Consider the following 21,665-nt stretch of genomic DNA (forward strand, 5'->3'; position numbering starts at 1 on the left):
ATCATCCTCTGGGCAGTATCATTGTTCAGTTTCCTCCCTTCATTTCGATACGTTTCGTTTAGGTCTTAGAAAAATGTGCTAAAGTATTTTTGGTATTCTGTAAGCAATTCCCACTCGGATCGCCACTAAATTCGTTGAGACCACACCAAGCCGTGGTTGAGGTCGCGTTACAAATTGTAGTATCCGTTTAATCCCAACGCCAAGTCGCAGCCATGACCACCGCCCAGGTGCAGAATTTCGAGTCCGCCGTATTCGAGCCAAAGGTGTTGGCAGAGGGTCACTCGGAGATCCATGCAGAACAGCAGCAGCCACACCAACCCCAGCAGAACTGCCATAATCAGGTTACACCACAGATGGTATCGGAACCGAATCTGGAGGGTGAACGGGAATCAGAACAATACGATGACGATGAGGAGGAGTATGATGATGATGACGACATCGTCTACGAAGTGATCGAGTACAGGCATCCCCTGGAGGAAATGTGGACTTTGTGGTATCTGGAGAACGATCGCACCAAGCACTGGAAGGACATGCTGAACGAGATCACCCAGATCGACAGTGTGGAGACCTTCTGGAAATTGTTCTACACCATCAAGCCTCCGTCAGAGCTGAAGATTGGATGCGACTACTCCGTGTTCAAGAAGGGTATCAAGTGGGTTCTACTTTCCTAACTATCTATTGGAAATTATAGCTTTATTTTCAATCCAAAGACCCATGTGGGAGGACGAGGCCAACATCAAAGGAGGTCGCTGGCTGGTCACGGTCGGCAAAAGTGCCAAAATGGAGCTAGATCGCGTTTGGCTGGACATTGTCCTGATGATGGTGGGCCAGGCCTTTGATTACTCCAGCGAGATCTGTGGGGCTGTGATTAATATCAGAGCCAAGAGCAACAAGATGTGTATGTAGTATCCTATCCCTCTTAAAAGTCTCTTATTATATAACTATTTCTGTAGCGGTTTGGACTGCCAATGGAGCCAACGAGATGGCCATCCTCGAGATTGGCCAAAAGTTGAAGATGCTGCTGTATCTGCAGTCGTACAACCTGCACTACCAGCTGCACTCCGATGCCATGTGCAAGATCAACTCGGGCGTCAAATCGGTCTACACTCTCTGATCCGTAGCCGGAAGATGGAGAGGCTCCTCTGCGTTATTTTTTAAGATTTTTATTTTTTATACACCAGATTCGTATGTGTGGAAGATGACATTGGCCAGAGATGTGTTTATGGAACCCGGAAATCGCAAGTGCCGGACAAAATTGTTTGAGAAACGAAATTAAACGAAATTTCAGTGACACCATGTATCTGTCTTTTTGTGTGGCATCTTTTGGGCTGCAGATACAGATACAAGCACTGATTCACTGCCTATCTTTGGGATACATCCCACTGCTTTCACCGAGTCTTGAATAGAAAACATAACTGATTTTAAAAGCTTTGTATTTTAATAAAATCCATACATTAACTTAAACATGGTCATGCTTCGATCGCACTACGGCTTAGGGCCGTAAATGCCTACTCTCAAGCAGATCGTTGAGTTTTAATCCACAATAATAATATAGTTACGAAGGGGCTTTTTTAAAAATTTACTCAGTAAACATTCACAGCTTGTTGCGGTGTGGCGATCAACCATGAATGCGGTCTCTGGTCCACTACTACTGCGACCACAATAGTTGGCGATTACACTTAGCGACGCGACACAAATTGGCGAAAACTATATATACAGCAGGTAGTCCTGGTCGAGCGATCGCTCGGACAAACGGTTCAACATTCTCGAGCTCGACGCCAGTTGCAGCTTAACAATACAATTTACAATCTAAAAAATATTGGACGCGTGATATTTCTGGTTGATTTTGTGAGATTACGAATTCAAACGGGGCAGTCGCAACTCGGAACTCGGACGCTCTTCATCCACGTCCAAGGAATTACAATCATCATCAGATCTGCCGGCGGGTCATGGCAAGACCTCGAACAAAATGGAATACACAATACGTGCTTTAAAGCACGGCGGAGTCATCGTTCAACTCCTTAAATTCGGCCCACAACGGCCTTGTTTTTCCGAGTGGGCTGCACGGAGAGCGGCGGTACCACCAGCATTTCCGACTGCGTCGAGGGCGAGCTGCTCCTCATGCTGGCACAGTCCTCGTCGTCTACTTCCTGCAATATTTACGAAGAATTATTAGCATGTCTTCCTCATAAGACCTGGCTTTCAGACTCACATTAATGTTCGTGCAGCTGGCCAGACGCATTTGGGCCAGTTGGGAGGCAGGCGTTAGCGAGTTGGTGCTGCCAAAGGGCGAGGTCATCATGGTGGAGACGGCTCTTTTCAGCTTGTTGGGTGTCTTGTTGAAGGAGAAGGCGCGACCCACCTACAGAAATAGTTAAAATAAGTAATGGCAGGATTCTTTTTCAAAAGTTGGTCCTGAAACCCACCTTTAGTCGAGTCTTGGCCGCCAGCTTGAAGGCCTTGCTCAGCGTGCTGACATTTACATCGCTTATGTCCACCTCCAGTTCCTGGGAGGTTCGACTAATCAACAGCTTGTCCTGCATTTGAGAGGATAAAATATTAGGAATAATCTTTATAGATTATATTTCCAAGGACCTACCGCATCTGTGCGACACGTGTGAGCCGCTATCTGGTTGCAGAGCTTCTTCACATAGACATGCTTGTCCGTCTCCTCGTCGCTGATCGTAAACGTGTACAGCTTCTCCTTTTCGCCTCGCTGGAGGAGCCCAAAGGCCCGCGGGCTGTCCGAGATGTCGATCACCAGCCGTATGGTGTTCAGCGATATCAGCTTGAGGTGCTTGTGCGTCTTGGCCGTGCTCGGCGACTTGGCGGTGTTGAAGCCGCGCGACCGCCGCTTGCACAGCTCCATGGAATCGGAGAAGAGGTACACGACGAGGCTGTCACCTCGGCCGCTTAGGGAGTCGGAGAGCTCGTTGACCTCGCATTTGGAGATGAACGAGCGGTTGGAGCTCACCAAATGTGGCGGACAACCATCGATATCGTTGAATATATCGAAGATGGCCATGCGCGACTCGGTGCGCCTCTTGTCCTCGTTGATGTGCAGCGTCACCTGCTTGATGGCCTTCAGCGCCTCCTCCAACCGACCGTGATCCGCGTTGCTGCCGTTCGTGTGCTTCAGGATGTCGTTCAGCAGGAGACTGATGCTGGGTAGTCGCTGCACGGGCCTGATCATCAGGTCCTGCAGGCTCTGGCGGCCGCACTCCGGCTTGGTCTGGTTGATCTTCAGGAAGGCATGGAAGCGAGGGTACTCGCGGTCGCAGTACAGCAGCTGCTCCTTCATCTGCTCGAAGAAGTTGACGTAGGGGGGGTAGGCCTTGATCAGCTCGTCCCTGTGCTGGATGATGATGTCGCCGATCAAGCAATCCTCCCGCCAGTTGGCGTGCAGCTTCCGCAGGTGCTCCAGCATGCTTTGGTGCACCTCGTGGATGGGCAGAAAGTTGCCGAAGATGGTTTTGATTTCCGATTTGTTCAGCAAGGGGTCATTGGTCTCCGCCAGTTCTTCCAGCTTGTTTTTGAAGAGCTGTGAAGAGATTCAAGAGGTTAGATTGGGAATTATAGACAATAGATTCTATACCTACATTCAGAATGGTATCCAGGATGCCCACGTAGTTGGACTCGGTGGTGAAAAAGTCCATAAAGTGGTTGAAGCGCATCGACTTCTTGGCGGGCGTGGCGTCACTGGCCTCCGGCTCGGCGTGGTGCAGCTTGTCCACCTCCAGCTTGTCCGGACTGGTGGTGCAGTCGAAGAAGCTGTTGGAAACGGACAGGAGCCCAGCATCCGAGACAGAGGAGCGTCGCTTGCCAGACCCCAGGGGAGTGCCCTCCAGTTGGATGCGCTGCGAGAAACGCTTGCGTTTCCGTTTATTAAAGCTAATGGGTAAGGAGTCGCGACGATCCGTGTTGGGGGTATTCGTGATGCTATCCAGGTACTACAAAATATATATATAATTATTAAATCATATCCTTTACATTTTTTAAAATCGAACTTACATCGCCAAACAGATAGTCCATCTCGTTGGCATAGCCATTCTGGATGGTGTACCAGAACCAGTCTGATTTCAGGATGTGTGTGTGGTTATTCTTGGGCTCCGGCTTCGACACAGTCGTGTGCTCGTCCACCACCTGAACGGCAATAGATTGAGTCGATTAATATATGTACACAGGTAAGGTCTAGCGCGCATTTATTTTGTGCAGAGGATGCGGAAAAAATGTTTTGTTTGCTGCCCAAACAGAGTCAATCAAGCATCTATATACTAGGTCTATATAGATGGTATATACTCGTCTCCAGAGAGAGATATAGCTCGGCGGCAACAGCAAGCACAATAAATTTTGAAACATTCATCCAAATGCAAAAGAAAAAAGGCCAAACAAAACATTTTCGGTGCACATTTTAGGCAGCACTTTGAAACGGCAGAGAGATCGAGAGGCTATATGGAACATGAATGCGAATGCGAATGTTTTAACATTTGTGCAAATATTTTGTTAGTCCATCGAAAGTACAATAATTCCACCCAAATGAAAGGAAATTCCTCTGGCTAGACACCGAGAGGAGTGTTGTGGGTGAGAACTCCATATATACAACATATTGTTTTCAATTCTAGTTGGCATTTTTAACATTTATTCAAGCTGAACGAGAAGGTCTACAACCAAAGAGAGAGTGTGTTGTGAGTGTGTTTTGCAAATTAATGTTATTCCAATATTTATTGTGCTGCTTTGTTTCCAAACAAACATGACTATTTGGGTATATCGTGCTCTGGCAGAGTAGACACCGAAAGGAAACCAAAGTAATTACAAGAGTGTGTGAAATTCCAGACACCACCGCACCAAATTAGATCTTATATGAGTTGTGACTTAAGCTACAGCATAACCATTAAATAACAATTAACAGAATCGATCGGGAGGCTATGGAGGTATGGTATGAGGCGGGGATGACGGATGGAGGGCAGCGGCGTCGCTCCAGCAACTGAAATAATGTTAAAAATGCTCCAACACAGAGGTGATTCAATGGAGTTCTGGCCAAGAATGGTCTTAGAAACAATGACAGAGGAAGTTATTCAGCTTAGCACCCGTTAATATCACAAAAAAAAAGAAACAAGATCCCCCCTTTAATCCTTTGCCGTTTCAAAGCCTCCTGGGGGATTAAACTCTTATGTACCATTGGCAGGGGCTCTTCCTCGGGGGACTTGTTAATGACCTGCACCGAGCTATGTACAGCAGTCGACTGGGTGGGGGATGACGATGAAGATGATGATGGCATGGCAGGCGTGACGGCAGCAGCACAGAAAGCAAATGTATGGGACGAGGTGTCGTTCACGTCCAGACTGGCGGTGGGCGGGGGAATCGGAAGGGGATTCACCAGCGTGGGGGTGGAGGGATTGGTCAGGGTCAGGGCGGACACCACGGGACCGAAGAGGCGCTTGGCTGTCTTCGGGGTGGCCGAGGATCGAATCTTGGGGGCCTTGGGCGTCTTGAAGCCGCTGTCCAGCTGGGTGGAGCACTCGGGAGTGCCGTCGGCGCCTCTCTCCACGCGACGACTGCTGCTCCGGGTGATCCTGCCGCAGAAGCTGCGCAGCTTATCCTTCACAGGCTTCTTGATGGACTCGTTGAGGGTCAGGTTGATGGAGGAGGCCAGCGAGCAAATGGAGTCATCGGCTGCCTCGCTGCCCAGGAAGGTGGAGGCATCGGCCACAGAGCTCCTGCGAGGTCTTAGAGTCTTCATCAGAGGTTCGGCCACAAAGCTCACGGAGCGGCGCAGGGTTCGTGAAATGGACCCGGTGCGGATCAGTTTGGGCTTCTTGGTGCTGGTGGGCAGAGCGAAGGAGTCCACCGACATCAGGGATACATTGTCGAAGCTGTCGCGCTTCCTCTTCAAGTCATTCTCGGTGACGGGCATGTCATCCGTCTCCAGGTCGCACTCGTTGATCGCCTTGAGGATGGGCGATATGTTCTGGGTGGTGCTCTGGAAGTCCAGGACTACGCCCTCCGTCTCTGGGGAGCTCAGGGGCGTGGCTGATTTCAGGCTGAGTCTTACTTTGCTGGTCTTTGGCGTGCTGGCCTGGACATCCTCCTCGTCTTCCTCCTCCAGCTGCTCTGTTTTCACCTCCTTCTTCCCAGCCTCTTCTACATCCTCCTCGTCGGACTCGGGCAACTGGTCATCCCCAGGATTTCCTATATCCGCAGCCTCCACAAAGAGCCGCTCGTCAAAGTGTATGTCGTCCTCGTCGTCCAGGTCCTGGTTCTCCTTCTGCTCCTGGTCCGGGTCCGAATCCGGGTCCACATCCAGTGGTACAACCCCGTCGTCTGTATCGGTGGGGGAGTGCTTCCCATTTTCGATCCCCGCCTGCCCTGCATCCTCGGCCTGCAACTGCTCCTCGTTCCCCTGGCGCTGGCCCGGGGTTTGTGATTGGGATTGGGTTTGGGAGTCGGGTGGGGGGTTAGTCTGGGTGCTTGGGTTAGTATCTGTGCTAGTGCTAGTGCTTGTAAAGACTGCGCCCGTGTTGGGCATCACCTGGAAAACACACGGATTAGGATTTGTGGCTAAAAATCGGCTTCTACCAAAAAATTAATAAAAAGCGAGTCATGCAAACTACAAACTCCAAAGCTACCCAAAAAAAGCTTGCATCTTATGAGGAAATAATAGTAATGGTAGACTCACGACATGCGAGCACTCCGGGTCCTCCAGCTCGGCGCAAACGCCGCCGTTCTCCAGCAGCACATCGACCATGTGTTGGTGCTCCTCGGGCGGGAAGCCGAAGAAGCAGATCTTCTGGCCCTCGAAGGCCTTGAGGCGGTGGGTCTTGGTGAAGGTCTCCTGGGTGGCGTCGAACTCCAGGGAGTTGCGATCCGACCAGGCGGCATACACCCAGGCAGGACGAACCACAGTCAACCGAAAGGTTTTGGCGTACCTGTAAAGGATAAGAGTTAGTCTTGATATTAAATGGAAGAATAGCCACACTTACTGATACTTTTCGCCGCCACTGTGATTACAAATTAGATGCGTGGTCTTTGTGTTGAGGTCCTTCTTGATGCAGCCGCCCATCGAGTGTATGAGGTTGACCAGCTTTGTCTAAAAAATGATAAATATTTTTAATGATTTTTGAAGAGTACCGAGCAAGCTACCACTCACCAGCTCATCCTTCTTGCGTATGCCGGTGAAGCAAGTGACCACGCCGCGCATCGCATAGTTGTAAATGGGGCGAGAGTTCTGGCCCAGGGTCTGTTTCATTTCGGCCGCGTACTTCAAAGCCGGCGGTCCCAGAATGCTGAAATCAAAGAGGGGTAGCCGGCAATTAAATATTTATGTGGCACACTTTTGAGTTATGCAAGGCAATCTGGCTTTTATGTCCCAATTGACCTTGGCAGTTGCAGGCCTGGGTGATGGTGACTGCAGCCATAATTCAATTCGAATTCGATCGATATCGGTGGCGGTATCAGTATCCATTGTATCTCTGATGGATTGCAGTCCGGACACAACCGTCGTGGCATCATCTCACTGGCCGACTGCACCGCCCGATGCGCTTTGCTGAACTTTGACTCGCCGCCCCTCCGACTAAGGGCTTCTTTGTTTACAACACCGGACATCGACAGCTGTTGGGGGAGGACCAGCCATCCAGCCACCCAGCCACCCGCCATTTGGCAAAAGCCGGAAGTTTTTATAAACAAATCAATCGAGCGGAAGCTGACTGCAGCCTGACACACCAGCCTGAGCATTGTTTCACTTGGTGGGCGTGGGCGTGGGCGTGGGCGTGGGATGGGGATGGATGGATGTATTTATGATGCTCGAAATGAGAACATTTATTAATGCCCCTCATCGGGTGGCAATTAAAAATGGAAATAATTGGAGGAACAAGTAATGCCATCCAATTAATTAAAAATCTCTTTAGTTTCTATTTAGACTCACAGCCAACTTCCTTTGAGGAGTTTCTCCCCCACGTCCATAACCACTTGATCTTTCACTTTCTGGGACATTTCACGCGACTTCCTGTTGCTCGTCTCACATTCACTAGACACTACGGGCACTGTGTGCTCTCCTGACATATCATATTCCCGGGCCTGGTTCAACAAAGCCCCATTTCCATATGCACAAATATTTGTCGCCAGCAAACGAATACGATTTTGTCACTTGTTCTGATTCAGATATATACTATAAGCACTTGGCCCGGAGGAGGAGCTGCGCGACAAGAGTTTATGATTCTATCCGGGCAACTAAACAAACACAACTGGCGGCGAGCTGCTTGGGAAAATCATTGAATAAACGACGAGCCGAGCGAGTGGAAAATGGAAATAGAAAATGCCTGACATGCTAGGCCGACACCCCGCCACCACATTCTCCTCCAAGAAGTGCCAGCATTTCTCTCTTTCTCTCGGGAAGTGAGAAATGGAGATCGCCAAACAATGGCAGGTGAACTGCAGAGAGGGGTTCCACTCTCGGGTGAAATTCCAAAGAACAATTAAATAAATTTCTTGCTTTTTTTTTCAGCGAAATGGCAAGGAAAACCCAGGAAAACTCGGCTGCTTAGTCAAAGCATAAAAATGCGACGCGCGTGCTCGACAATCATCTCTTATCTGACGGATCGTTTTGGGGGCATGGGGGCCTGCAGGGGGGTTGGTTGGGCTGCGACCTCCACGGATGGATCGGCCATCTCTTGTAAAGTGCGGCGATCTTTGGGTGTCGCGGGGCACTCGAACTCTACGAGGGTCAACCCTATTGAGCAGTCAATGGCATGTCGTTCGCGGACTCGTTCTCGTTCTGCCTCAATTAATTCGCCATATCACAAACTTATAAATTATATACACTCCCCTATATGCCACCACCCCGACTGGTCCATAAATATTTAAATATATATGCTCATTCCGAAATAAATTAAGATTTTTGTATTTAATTTTTTTATGGGAATAGCAAGAATTTCCGTTTTTCCGAAGCACTTCTTTCAACACTTTGGACTCTCGATTTGACATTTCTACACAAATTTTTATAGAATCTTGGCGCCAAGACATTGCTGCAATATCTGTATTAAGGAGAATACTATTTCCCAAGAGAAGTCCCCAAAAAACAAGAACGATTCATGTTCGATTTCTGTAGAAACGAATTCTATTCGAAATCGTCATGTTTTGCTTTTATTTTTGAGGGAAATGTTGTTTTCTTTCGCGATTCGTCCCCAAAATAGGCAATGAAATGCCGTGAGTATTCCCCCATTATGCGAATGGATCATTCGTGTGAATCAGATGCTATATATCCTATATGGGGGGAACGATTAACAAGATCTTTTGAGGCATCGTGCCGGGCGAGGTTAAGTGGCCGTTAAAGTGCCCTCTTGTGGCGACTTTCTGGGAATTTCTCATTTAAATTGCTTTTCGATTTTCCATTCATTTTTTGTTTACTCGAAATCGGAAGCAGTTACTCTTCATACGAAATAGGAAATATATTTATTTCTTTTGAAAACCTGAGGACTGGAATTTTTATTTGTTTATTTTTGAATTTGAAAAACAATTAACAATTAAACAGATACGGTTTTTTCCATCAAATGACAAAAACAAAACCGACACTAGAGGTGCATATTTATTTAAAAAATAAACACCTCAGTGGAGGAATATAAACTTTTACGTTTTTCCTCCAAAGACGATGTTTCTTTCTCTACAAGAGCATCAATTAAATTTATAGATGAAAGAACTACCATAAAAATAAAGAATGCAGAACATGAAATATTATTACTAATTAGCAGAGAGAGAGTCCCGAAGAAAACAACTCTTAACACCTTCTCTGTTTCTTGTGTTTTTGTTGAAAAATAAATACAATTCGCAAAAACAAAACTGAAACAGAAACTGAAACATGAATGAAAATCTATGATATAAATAATAATTCTTAATGGGGGAGAGGCCCACTACTACGCTTTCCTGTTTTGGGGGGAAAAAAAAACATCAAAAAGGAAAAACAGACGCCCACAGACACCCCACCTAAGACCACTGCTTCCTGTCCTCCCACCACCTCTTCCACCCATCACCCAGGTGACCTCCAAAAGCATAATGCTCGTAAATAAAGGCTAACCATAGTATGGCGAAAATTATTGTTAATCGCTAATGAGACAGGGCAGAGGTTGACCCCCTCTGGGGGTGGCGGAAAAGCGTGCATGTTATTCGGGGGGCCATTACTACGCAGCGGGCAAATTAATCAAGCATGCAAAAAAAATAAAAAAAAAAAAGAAAAACACTAAAAACAGAACCAAATACATACGAATTCTAGAGCTGAGAAGCAAACATTTGCGCAAGTTTCAAATTTGACAACAATTTGTAGGAGAAGAAAAATTAAGTCACGCTGGGCTGCGAGAAGTCGAAGAGGAAATGCCCTACAATTTGTATTAGTATGAATATTTATGTATATGGGGAGGGATTTTTATTTTATTTTTGTTATAAGAATAACTAAAAGCTGGGTATAACAAGTTGAAGTAATACTCTATTAAATACTACTTTATTAAACTCTATTAAAAATTTTTAATTATACGGGAGTTAATTTTTTCAACAAAAAAACCTAAATAAAAATTATTCCTAAATTTTAAACCTAAATTGCAAAACTGATTCTTTATATTGTTATATAATTTTAACATAAATTTAAAAAATGTTTTTATTTATTTTTATATAATTTTAAACATGAATTTAACCCACTAATTATTTACACAATTTTTATTGATACAATTTTATAAACATTTTAACTTCATTTTTAAAACTAATTAGCTACTATTGAAGCTATTACTATTGTGAATATTCATAAACTTTAATCTCAGAATATTATTATCACCTTTTTAAAAGAAACAAGAAAGGAAAGCTAACTTCGGGCGGAGCCGAAGTTTATATACCCTTGCAGCTAAAGTTGGGTCATTTTCGATCGTTCAGTTATATGGCAGCTATAGGATATAGTCGGCCGATCCTAATGAAATTTGGTAGGTTGGATCAACTAACCAAAAATAGAGTCTGTACTAAATTCCAGCTTTCTATCTTCAAAAACACGAAAGTTGGGTCATTTCCGATCGTTGAGTTATATGGCAGCTATAGGATATAGTCGGCCGATCCTTATGAAATTTGGCATGTCGTATTATTTTGCCAAAAATAGCTCTCATGTCAAATTTGAACTCTCTAACTCTAAAAACACCAAAGTTATACCATTTCCGATCAATCAGTTATATGGCAGCTATAGGATATAGTCGGCCGATCCCGGCCGTTCCGACTTATATACTGCGTGCAAAGGAAAGAAGGGTGTGTGCAAAGTTTCAAGACGATAGCTTTAAAACTGAGAGACTAGTTTGCGTAGAAACAGACAGACGGACAGACGGACAGACGGACAGACGGACAGACGGACAGACGGACAGACGGACATGCTCATATCAACTCAGGAGGTGATCCTGATCAAGAATATATATACTTTATAGGGTCGGAGATGTCTCCTTCACTGCGTTGCACACTTTTGGACAAAATTATAATACCCTCTGCAAGGGTATAAATATGAATCTGATAGAATTGTAAATAAAATAAATAATAATAATAATAAAATAAATATAAACAATAATATACAAATAATAATTAATTCTGATAAAATAAACTCACAATTCTTCCTATGATTTCTTTAAAAACATATTACCCTAACTCACACATTATCCATTATTTTCCGCCACTAAATTCTAACAATCATAAGTTTTAATTACCTTAAAAAGTCATAAATTCTAAAATTATACAAGTGATTCATATTTTTGCAATATTTCAAACCAGCAATCAATAAATGCTCATTTAAGTCTTCCTAAAAGCCTCCAATTCATAATCTCTCATGGATTTATGGCCTTTTTAACAGCCTGTAGATAAAGTTTATTATTTTTCACGACCCAACCCAGAACAACAATGAAAGTATCTTATAAGTAGGTGGTATTTATAAAAGAAAGGGTATTCTAAAGAGGGCTAAGAGGTCTAGAATGTAGCGCATGGCTGACGCTGTCAATCTTGGTAAAAATTGGTAAGCATCGAGTGGGAAAATATGGAAAATAGAAGGGGAGGCAGGAGCAGTAGGATGCCCATGCGTTTGTCTCGATTTCAAACTCAATTTGCTGGCGATGATGCTGCTCAGCACTGACGGCGATGATAATGGCTCTTGACTTTGTTCCACCGCTGGGGAAAGTGAGGGGGTGGGGGAGGAAAGGGCACCTACAGCGACCGCCATATGTGACAGATTGGTGTCCACGAGCTTAGTCTAAATTAAGCAACTGTGTGGCTCTTGTGATTTATTAATAGTAGCAGTGACTAGCACTCGTCGGGGTACTAGGGGTACTCACCATTCCTTCTGCTTGTGTATCGCCTCGAAGCTGGCACCCTCAAAGTCGTCCAGTACGTAGAAGGTCCGCCATTCGGCCTCTCCCAGGATGTCCAGGCCCGTCTCGGAGGTCACGATGGGCAGTCCGAAGGACTCGGCTGCCTGCAGCGTTTCCGCATCCTTGCCGACCTCGCCCACCAGGCAGATGCGCGATGCCAGCGTCGTCGAAATGGACATTTCTAGAGTGGGTGGAAAGATAGAAATCAGAAATGAGAAAAACAGGCATTCCGAGAGCTCTTCAAGTCAGAAATAGACTTTGGTGCTAAGTGCATGTCGGCCATAAATCATAAAACTAATGCAGGTCAATGGCAAGGGTCGACCTAGGACTCTATCTGTCAGATAATTTTAATATTTAAAGACTCTAATAAATAAAAAATATTAATAACAGGAAGCAACAAGTATTCTTCCCAACTCTGGAACCGATCCACCTTTTGGGGGAACTTTTGTTTACAGGGGACTGGAAAAAGATGTTTGATTTATGGCCATTTTGTGGATTTGTTTGTTTATTTAATAGAGTGTGGAGGGAGGAGGACTGGGGGCAGCAACCACAGCTAGAAAACTTTGCAAAATAAAATAGAAAATAGAACTAGACTCTGTCCATCATTAGGCGGCCAAATGGTGAGCTGTTGACATCAAATTTTAATTGTGGCGATTTTTCTGGCAGCTACATCCCTCCTCTCCTTGCAAAGATAGATGACCTTCCTAAGACTAGGGATCTAGGAGGGATCTAGAAAATGTTTTCAAGTGCAAAACATTTACCCCCAATCGACATGGACACCACCAGGGCGAAGGGCGCAGCAGCCGGAGGCGGCAACGGCGGCTTTGTGGCATTAATTTTATCCAGAATTGTGCAGCTGTAACCGATGCCAATTGTATCTGGACTGCATTCTCAATTGTATCTATATCTGTGGATGTATCTGTAGATGTATCTGTGCCTGGCGAGACATTCGCCACTTGTGCAATTGAACAAAGTCCAGGAACTGAAGAAGATCTGAACTGCAAACGGCAGTTCGTGTCGTTGCCTCTGACGTATTGGAATTTTTAGATACTCGTGGCTATTCTCCAACCCAGGCGATAAACAATGCAATTTATCTAATGGATAGCGGCGGGATTTATGGGCCTGGGCGGTCCACCGAAATATCTCTGGAATGCCCCCTGGGAGGGCTGTATTTATGGGAAATTCCCCAAAGAGGTAGGCTCTTCCTCCCAGCTACATAAGTAACTAATAGATGACATTCTTTCAATTAAAAAATTTATTTATTTCTTCCGCTTGGTATTCCGGGAACTGCTTCGATTTCCATTAAATAAATATTTCGACAAGTTTTATGATTTCCACTTAAACGCCGGGCCAGAGCGATATGTATACTTTAGTTATTCTCGGTACCTCCCCGGTTTCTGCACCTTTATCAGGTGGTTTTGGCATTTCTGGATGAATCACAAGCCGCTACCCTACTTAGGTTTCTCGTGGCCTGGTTTAAGATACCCCTAACAAGTACCTGAACCCCTTCGGCTTAGCACATATACCTGTGAAATCCTCGTACACCTGACAGAGGGCCGCCTGCCGGAGCTTCGCCTGCTTGACTTCCTCGTCGGCCGCGTACGTGAAATACGAGGCGACCTGTTGCTGGACCGTAACGAGCCTGTTTTTGCCGCCAAAGTGGTTGCCAAAGTTGAAGTGCACGGAGGGCAAGTGCAGCATTTTTTGCCTCGACAAGATCCTAGAGGATCGGCCACTGAACTGATACTGACAACCAGCCACCGAGACCGACTTAAAGCACTGAGGAGGGCATTTTGCATAGCCACAGGGTGTCGTCTGAGGCCGGGGTGGTGCCAAGCCGAGGGTGTGGGAAACGGTGAGAGAGCCCAGTCGCACAGGTGGTGGTCACCATTTTTCGCCATTTGGGTAGTGGGTATTTCCTTCCTCTACCAGGGGACGGCGAGGAAAATCCGCTGGCTGCCTGCCAACCCATAGAGAGAGAGAGAAGAGGGCGGGTACAGTGAGAAAACAGTGAGAATTTCCCAAGAGCTATATGACAAGATTATAAAAGTATCTGAATACTTTTCTCTCAGTGCTTCAAACAAGAGTCATCAAAGAAAAATCTTGTAATAAAATGACGCATCCTTGAGGCAAAGATTCGGAACCGAAGCTGACCTTCTGGCGGGGCATGTAAGCTGCCATTAGCATTGAGGGAACTACAGGCATGTGCGGCCTGTCAACAACATGTGTACAGTGAAGCAACAATATAGCAGATATAGACAACGTCTATGTGCGATCGATCAGAGGGGTAGGTAAAAATCCTTACAAGCGAAGAAGAGCAGGAAGGAGAGGGATGAGGATCTTCCTACCTGAGGGAAGTGCCAGTTCAGGCAGGAAAATGGCCAAGTCAGCTGATATTCGGCTACATTTTCAAGCCAAATTTAATGAGAAAGGAAATCAAAGGAAATCCACAAAAATAAATCAATTATAAAGGCAATTATAAAGACAGAATGTATTCTTTTAATCTGATTTCCTAATTGTAAACTTTTCAGCCAAGTTCTAGCCGATCAAAATTATATACAAAACACAATTTAAAGACAATTTTATTTGTTTATATGTATATATACATATATACGTATATTCCATGGGAAATCTTTTTTTGAAATACAGAATATTTTCACGTGCCTATAAAGGCATTCAACTTTGGTTTTTTTTTGGAAAAAAAGCTATGGAATTTAAACCAAAAGAGGGATAGGTCTTGTTCCTCAAAAAAGGCTAAGCCCTCATCACTGATAACAGGAACTGATCCGTTTGTTGTTGTTTCTCTTCGGCTGTCCTTTCTCACTCTACTCTCTCCGGCAGTTAGGGCTCCTGAGCTGTTACATGTTATTGTTGTTGCTCTCGGTACAGTGCCGGCCAGAGAAAGAGGTAGAAGAAGAGAGTACAACTTTTTGCAAAAACAATAATTTTGAAGAAAAAATTAAAAAAATAAAGAAAAGATCGCCCTGACTCGATGCCATTGCTTTTTTAGTCCGTAAACTCGAAACACAAACGTCTATAGATGGGGTTTAAAATGTATTTATTTGCTGCCAGCGATATTTTTTATGAGGATCTCTTGGCCCCGACTGTGGTTTGCCGGCGCACCCCACACCCCTCCCCGCTCCCCCTCCCACTGCCCACAATCTGACGACATTGAAAAATGAAATATTCTGAGGCGTTTTCGTTTCTGGGGCGGTGGGATGGTTATTAGCACCTGCCACGCCCCTGCCCACCCAAGGCGAGTACTCACCGCACTTCGATTGCTCTTCAATGGTCTCCATATCGATTGATCTTCGCTTGATTGGCGGCCACAAGGCGAATAATTGCGGGACAACAACAAATAAAACACAATAATCACAAAACACGCATACGAAACAGACGCACAGGAGACAAATTTCTCGTTTGTACTCGGATCGTTTATGCTATTTATTTAATAGGTCTGTGGCTGCTGCTGTCGCTGTTTCTGAACACTTTCCGAGACTCATACTTTCCTTGGCACTTTCGAGCAAGCCCAGACGATCATTTCAAACGCGGATCAATTAAAACAAAATGCGAAGCGCACGCACACACATTAAGGCCACTTGCGTTGCGCGCCTTACTTGCAATCGCCGTTTCTCAGAACTGGGCACGTGCCCTAGAACCGGGCCAGGTACTGCAACTAGTTAATTATAAACAATTTAAGCGATTTCACAGCGCCCAGGTCCACGTAAACGGCTGCGCGTCAAAGTCTCAAATCAAATTTCAACGGCCAAGCACGTCCGGTAGGTCTTAAGGGCAGTGTGGCCAGAGTGCCTATATTTACAAATAAAAAATAACTTAAATAGCAGCCCTGGTTAGTGTACTGGTTAGGTTAGGGTAGTGTGGCCAATCGAACATAATATCGATTTATCGATACGTTTAATCGCTAAAGTGCTGCCAATTCAGACAAAATTTAAAATGGAAAACCGCGATTTATATTTAAATTTAGAATTTTTTTTTTATAATACTTTAGCTAAGCTACTTTTGTACTTTTTTTATTAAGCCTAGCCGACTTTGGGCATTAAAAAACAAACCAAATAAGTCCATTCTAAACTCACCATTTAAAACAATTTCACTTAAAAATACAATAATTCTAGCTTTATGTCTAAAATAGTTGAATATTTTCGAGGTTTTTCTTGCCTTAATTATTTTTTATTCCGTTGGTTATAAATACGTTCAAATCATAAGGAAGAACTTTAACTTTAGGTCATAAAATCAAATATTCAGTTAATTAATAAATTTAAATATATGCCGGAAGTCCTGTAATAGACTGTTATAGCCTATGGGGCTGCGGAAACTGTCTTCAACTGTTTCAAAAACAAGTTCCTAAACTACTTTAGACATCAGGCTGAATTCACCTCGATCTGTTTAAGCGATCCGGTGCACTTAATCCGTTTTTTTGCGGATTGAGTCACCATTGCGAACGTCAGTGTCAAGAGCGGCCAATAAAGTCTTGCCAATCAATATGCGAGTCTTCTCGCTCCGGCTCTCCGTTCTCCGCAGCGTGGGATCTGATTTTCGAGTCAGACTCTCGGCGACGATGACGACCAGATGACCATATGAGTGGCTGGAGGCAGTTCTCCTCAGTCATTCGTCGATGTCCGCGCGTTAGGTTCGGTTTAGCTTGTACCGGGAGCTTGTAGTCCACCGTATCTCTCATCTTCGACGACCATCCAGGGACTTGGTTTGGAAACGAAACGAAAACAAAAAAATAGAATCGCCTCGATTATATAAACATAAAACCAATAATTGAGCACATATCTCTCTGGCTGGAGCTGGAGGTATCTGTGTTCGTGTATCTTTATCTGTGTCTGTGGAAGTCCCAGTGCATTCCGGTTTTTTCGAATCGGATCCAAACAACAACAGTGCCGATATATATGTACATATGTCGCTACGTCAGAGTCATTTAAATTCGTACTGAAATACCGACTTGGAAAAAATCCCAAAGCCCATCAATAAGAAATATAAATAAAAACCACGGAATAATTGATGAGTACACCCCCCCGCCAGTGTGCGTGTGATATTCGTTTGTGTGCCCAATCCCCCAATAATAACCAATCTCAGCCGGCCCTCAAAAGTCTGATAACCGAGGCTTAAACCCACTTTCGCTTCCAGCCGCAGAATGCTTCAAATAACAGGTATAAAAAATTAATCAATTAAGCCTTAATTACGGGATATTCCCATAGACTCTTTTACGATTTACTGCACGTGTTGTTATTCATATTTTAGTAATTAATTCCGGACTAATATGGTGGAAGTGCTTGTGTGTTTACTCACAAATATATAATATATATTAAGCATTTAAGGTCGCCCGCGGATCAGCATTATCAGCAGGAAAATTAAATGCTCATTGTTTTCAATCTGGAATTACAAAAATGACAAGTCATTATCAACAAACATTATGTTTAAGCCGGAAATAAAAATAGTTTAGAAAAATGTAAATTTTAAAACATAGTTTAGGATTATAATAAGAACGAACCATTCAACACATAGTATTGCTTATAATAGTATTAAATTTTAAAAAGCATAGATGGGTTAACATAAATCTAAACCAGATTATAATCTCAACTAGACCATGATATAAAGGCCTATAACCTTTAACCTTTAACCTATTTCAGAACGCACTATTTTATGGCTCCCATTAGTTCTAATAGTGGCTGTTTTATGCTCGGCCCAGCAGCAATATCCAGCACTATCGGTGGGCAATCCTCTGGAGGCGCTCACAGATCGCGGCGCCTTCCAACAAGGACCCACTCACGTCCAGTCGGTGAGGAGTAACTTCGAGGACGACACCTTGCGAACCATTTCACAGGGAGTTCAGGAGTTCGCTCTCGATATCCTGCAGCGCATATCGGCCCAGGTGCAAAAGAACAATAGGGACTTTATGATATCGCCCTTCTCGATCTGGTCGCTCATGGTGCTGCTCTATGAGGGCTCCAGCGGAGAGACCTACAACCAGCTACGTCGTGCCCTGCGCATCAATGTCGAAGACGAGAAGCTGCGCGGGGTCTACCAGATATGGAGCTCCTTCCTCAAGTGAGTTTAGAAGTTATTAGGGATTACTTTTTAATTAATCCATGTTTTTGTCCTTTAAAGCACAAATACCCCCACCGTAGAGGTCGCCTCCCTACAGGCTGTTTACACGGATATCTCGGCGCCGATAAACACCGGCTACCGCTCTATTATCAAGAACTACAATGTGCAGCCCATGGAGGTGGACTTCTACAAAGAGGACACAGTGCATCTGATCAACGACGCCACAAACCGCACTACCAGAGGACTCATCCCCTACACCGTACTGCCGCAGGACATTTATGGAGCCAAGATGTTCCTACTCTCCTCCCTCTTCTTCAAGGGCCAGTGGAAGGTGAGTTCGGTCAGTCCTTCTATCCAAACTATTATTAACATTTCCCGATCTCTCACAGTTTCCTTTTAACCAAACCCTGACCAGAATGGAGAACTTCTACAACGAAAACGACGAGGTGGTCGGCCAAGTATCTATGATGGTGCAGGAGGCCAACTTCGCCTACGCTTCCAACATCGAGGGCCTGGACGGCTATGTCCTGGAGCTGCCCTACGGCACTCAGGACAGGCTGGCCATGATCGTGGTGCTGCCCAAGCGCGGCTTCAAGCTCAACGACGTGGCCAACAACCTCAAGACGATAGGTTTGTCGCCGATCCTGCAGCGTCTGGCAGCTTTCAAGGCACGGGCTTCCGAGGACAATGAGGTGGAGGTCATGATGCCCAAGTTTGAGACGACGACGGACTTTACACTCAAGGGCATCCTTGGGCAGGTAAGGCAGGCCAGTTTCGAGTATAACCTTGTCTTGAACTATTTTCTCATTCGCAGATGGGCATTGTGGATCTGTTCGATGAGAACACCGCCAACCTGAGCCGCATGGCCAGCGGATTGTTTGCCAAGATCTGCATCCACTCCACCAAGATCATTGTCGACGAGCAGGGCACCACGGCCGGTGCTGTGACACAAGCTTCGCTTATCAACAAGGCGACGCCTCCGAAATTCCTGCTGAACAAGCCCTTCCAGTACATGATCGTGGAGAAGGCCACCAACCTGCTTCTCTTTGCCGGCCAAGTGCGAAACCCACATACCCCATAGGATCTAAGTTGGATTTTATTGACACGACACAATAACTACCCTATGATAGGTGAAATGGGCTTTATTTCTTGGCTCGACCGGCGCCCTTTTTGCCGCCAACTGGTTGTTGTTTGTCTTTGCTGGCCTTGCTGGAAATGAGGGGGTGGGTTTCTGGAAAATAAGGAGGAGATTCTAAATCCAGATCAAAGAATAATAAGTTATAGACACATTACCATCGGTGGGGGCATCGGGCAGACTGACATCATAGAGTTTCCTGGGGATCAAGTCCTGGGGATCCGCGCCAAGCAGCAGAGCACCGGCTTCAAATCCATCCTGACCCGACCATCCGTCCTCGGGATCCTCCACTTCCGGGGCCATTGGCAGAAATTGTAGCGCATTCTCGTCCTCGCCCTCTTCGTCCGAAGAACAAAAGGCGGCTACCGGTTCCACTTTTTGAACGTCAACTTCAATCTCCTCATCCTGCTGGGCATCGGCATTCAAGTCCACGGACTTGTCATCGTCCGAAATGTCGAATTCAGACTCCCGCTCGTCATATTCCACATTTTCGTCAAGTTCCTTAAAATCCGGGGCAAAAGCAGACCAGTTCTCCACTTGGTTCTGCGCCCAAATAGAGACCAGGCCGGAGCTTATGCTGGCAATAATTGGCCGCACTGGATGCCACACAACGTCGAGCAGCAGTTCACCCTTGGTGCCGTGCAGGATCTTGACCAGATTTCCAATAGACTTTTCCCAAATATAGAGAGCATGTTGTCGAGCACTTCCCGCGCAAATGTACTCGCCATCGCCGGAGAAACAGCATTTCTTCCAGGTAGTTCTGAAGGGACAGGCATGTTTAAAAACTTGATAATCATCGGTTTGTCTCCTTACTTGTTGACCAAGTCCTGCAACTTTTGGGTGGGCTCCGGTTCGCCGTCTTTGCCAAGGGTAATGATTTCCTTTGAGTCGTATACGCGGATGACTCGGTCTGAGGTATTGATAAGAAAGGCGCTGAAATGAAGAGCTTGAGAATCATCATTACAAAAGGTTTTCGGTTCACGTACTCTCCTCTTCGAGCAAATTCAATGCTCTTAACAGCTGTCGCACTCGAAGTTCCTACTATGATGCGGAAACTAGCCACCACCTCGAACGTCTCCACATCCAAGACCAGTATTTTTCCCTTCGCATTTCCAGTGTAAATATGTTTTCCTCGGCGATCGAATGAAGCGACTATATTCAAGTCGCCCTGAGATGTGCGAAAAGTTAGTCTGTGTCAAAATCTTTATAAATATCCAAACATACGTCCGAGTCCACGGGCAGACAGCGATGAGTTCCCCCAATTTCCACCAACACCGCTGCGTATCGCATGGGACAGACTAAGAGACGGTTATCGTTGCGGGGATCGAACTGGACCTTGAGAACCGGCGACGGAAACCTGTACTTGTGTTCCAGCTCGCCGGAGAGTACGTCCCAAATGCATACATTGTTGTCCGTGGATGCAGAGAGCAACTGGAAAGGAATCAAGTCAGTTTAAACTTTAAAGCTGGTCTTAATGGGGCAGAGACAAACTTTGTGGCCATTCCTGGTCCAACTAAGACTGCAGACTGGATGAACATGAGCTGAAATAATCTTGGCGATGCCGCGCGTCAGAAAATCCCAAATCACTATGCGGCCATCATTGCAGCCCACCGCCAGAAGAGTTCCATACTTATTGAAGGCACAGGTCACTGCTAGGGAAATACAGTCAAGCGAGCCATCAAACTCCTCTGGGTAGTTCTGGCCAAAAGATTCTGTCAAAGTTGGCAAGGATTTGGTTAGTATTTACAGATCCTTTAAAGATTAGGCGGGATTCTCACCTAACAGCTCCAAATTCATTTTGTTGACAGTCTTCTTCTTCACTGTCATTCACAGTGAGCAGGTAACTATCGGCTAATCGATTTGGCGATAGGTGACAAAAATTTTATTACTGTTATGTTTGATTACAAAGAAATGATTTAAAATTCTTTTTCAAAATAATGCTCGCCTTTAAGTGGTATAGTCATTAGCACTATACTATTCAAGCAAAGCCAAAATACAATGTATACATTTTTTTATTTATAAATAGCGAAGCATGGTAACTGCGTATAACAGTAGAAAGTTATTTGTATTTGCTTTTATAGATAAAACTT

The 21,665-nt window shown here is 45.2% G+C and overlaps 4 protein-coding genes across 8 annotated transcripts; 2 read left to right on the top strand and 2 right to left on the bottom strand.

Annotated features, from left to right (window-relative positions):
* The first annotated feature begins 21 nt into the window (after positions 1-21).
* Positions 22-1,296, top strand: eIF4E5 (eukaryotic translation initiation factor 4E5). Its single transcript, XM_017242907.3, has 3 exons — positions 22-652; positions 711-898; positions 954-1,296. The coding sequence occupies exons 1-3, from the start codon at positions 213-215 to the stop codon at positions 1,112-1,114; spliced, it is 789 nt and encodes a 262-aa protein (XP_017098396.2). The 5' UTR covers positions 22-212; the 3' UTR covers positions 1,115-1,296.
* A 123-nt stretch (positions 1,297-1,419) lies between these two features.
* Positions 1,420-16,181, bottom strand: pbl (epithelial cell transforming 2 pebble). 5 transcript variants are annotated; one of them, XM_070279296.1, is made up of 12 exons: positions 15,637-16,181; positions 12,333-12,549; positions 7,148-7,283; positions 6,981-7,087; positions 6,677-6,926; positions 5,177-6,529; positions 4,012-4,143; positions 3,600-3,950; positions 2,600-3,541; positions 2,427-2,537; positions 2,213-2,362; positions 1,420-2,150 (listed from the first exon to the last, which is right to left on the bottom strand). In XM_070279296.1, the coding sequence occupies exons 1-12, from the start codon at positions 15,665-15,667 to the stop codon at positions 2,022-2,024; spliced, it is 3,909 nt and encodes a 1,302-aa protein (XP_070135397.1). In that variant the 5' UTR covers positions 15,668-16,181; the 3' UTR covers positions 1,420-2,021. The 5 variants fall into 5 exon arrangements, with proteins under 5 accessions (XP_070135397.1, XP_070135396.1, XP_070135398.1 ...); XM_070279295.1 differs by lacking the exon at positions 15,637-16,181 and adding an exon at positions 13,895-14,084; XM_070279297.1 differs by lacking the exons at positions 5,177-6,529; positions 15,637-16,181 and adding an exon at positions 13,895-14,084.
* A 773-nt stretch (positions 16,182-16,954) lies between these two features.
* LOC108126430 (serine protease inhibitor 77Ba-like) lies at positions 16,955-19,576 on the top strand. Its single transcript, XM_017243031.3, has 5 exons — positions 16,955-17,542; positions 18,023-18,440; positions 18,501-18,771; positions 18,830-19,198; positions 19,255-19,576. The coding sequence occupies exons 1-5, from the start codon at positions 17,527-17,529 to the stop codon at positions 19,519-19,521; spliced, it is 1,341 nt and encodes a 446-aa protein (XP_017098520.2). The 5' UTR covers positions 16,955-17,526; the 3' UTR covers positions 19,522-19,576.
* On the bottom strand, positions 19,519-21,503 carry Rbbp5 (retinoblastoma binding protein 5). Its single transcript, XM_017243030.3, has 7 exons — positions 21,354-21,503; positions 21,067-21,287; positions 20,800-21,006; positions 20,562-20,743; positions 20,389-20,508; positions 19,734-20,335; positions 19,519-19,671 (listed from the first exon to the last, which is right to left on the bottom strand). Exons 1-7 carry the CDS (start codon positions 21,400-21,402, stop codon positions 19,583-19,585), a joined length of 1,470 nt encoding a protein of 489 aa, XP_017098519.2. The 5' UTR covers positions 21,403-21,503; the 3' UTR covers positions 19,519-19,582.
* Positions 21,504-21,665: the final 162 nt, after the last annotated feature.

Source organism: Drosophila bipectinata, chromosome 3L, assembly GCF_030179905.1.
Source record: "Drosophila bipectinata strain 14024-0381.07 chromosome 3L, DbipHiC1v2, whole genome shotgun sequence".
NCBI lineage: Eukaryota > Metazoa > Arthropoda > Insecta > Diptera > Drosophilidae > Drosophila > Drosophila bipectinata.

What these genes read in the sequence shown, in the direction of transcription:
- eIF4E5 (XM_017242907.3), top strand. Translation starts at nt 213, where the DNA reads ATGACCACCGCCCAGGTGCAGAATTTCGAGTCCGCCGTATTCGAGCCA. An exon ending in GTGTTCAAGAAGGGTATCAA is followed by an intron (nt 653 to 710) that starts GTGGGTTCTACT and finishes TTCAATCCAAAG; the next exon opens with ACCCATGTGGGAGGACGAGG. An exon ending in AGCCAAGAGCAACAAGATGT is followed by an intron (nt 899 to 953) that starts GTATGTAGTATC and finishes CTATTTCTGTAG; the next exon opens with CGGTTTGGACTGCCAATGGA.
- pbl (XM_070279295.1), bottom strand. Translation starts at nt 14,069, where the DNA reads ATGCTGCACTTGCCCTCCGTGCACTTCAACTTTGGCAACCACTTTGGC. An exon ending in GGTGTACGAGGATTTCACAG is followed by an intron (nt 12,550 to 13,894) that starts GTATATGTGCTA and finishes CACCCACTCTAG; the next exon opens with AAATGTCCATTTCGACGACG. An exon ending in AGTGGCGGCGAAAAGTATCA is followed by an intron (nt 6,927 to 6,980) that starts GTAAGTGTGGCT and finishes TATCCTTTACAG; the next exon opens with GTACGCCAAAACCTTTCGGT.
- LOC108126430 (XM_017243031.3), top strand. An exon ending in ATATGGAGCTCCTTCCTCAA is followed by an intron (nt 18,441 to 18,500) that starts GTGAGTTTAGAA and finishes TGTCCTTTAAAG; the next exon opens with CACAAATACCCCCACCGTAG. An exon ending in TCAAGGGCATCCTTGGGCAG is followed by an intron (nt 19,199 to 19,254) that starts GTAAGGCAGGCC and finishes TCTCATTCGCAG; the next exon opens with ATGGGCATTGTGGATCTGTT.
- Rbbp5 (XM_017243030.3), bottom strand. Translation starts at nt 21,402, where the DNA reads ATGACAGTGAAGAAGAAGACTGTCAACAAAATGAATTTGGAGCTGTTA. An exon ending in GGACCAGGAATGGCCACAAA is followed by an intron (nt 21,007 to 21,066) that starts GTTTGTCTCTGC and finishes ATTCCTTTCCAG; the next exon opens with TTGCTCTCTGCATCCACGGA. An exon ending in GCCCGATGCCCCCACCGATG is followed by an intron (nt 19,672 to 19,733) that starts GTAATGTGTCTA and finishes CTTATTTTCCAG; the next exon opens with AAACCCACCCCCTCATTTCC.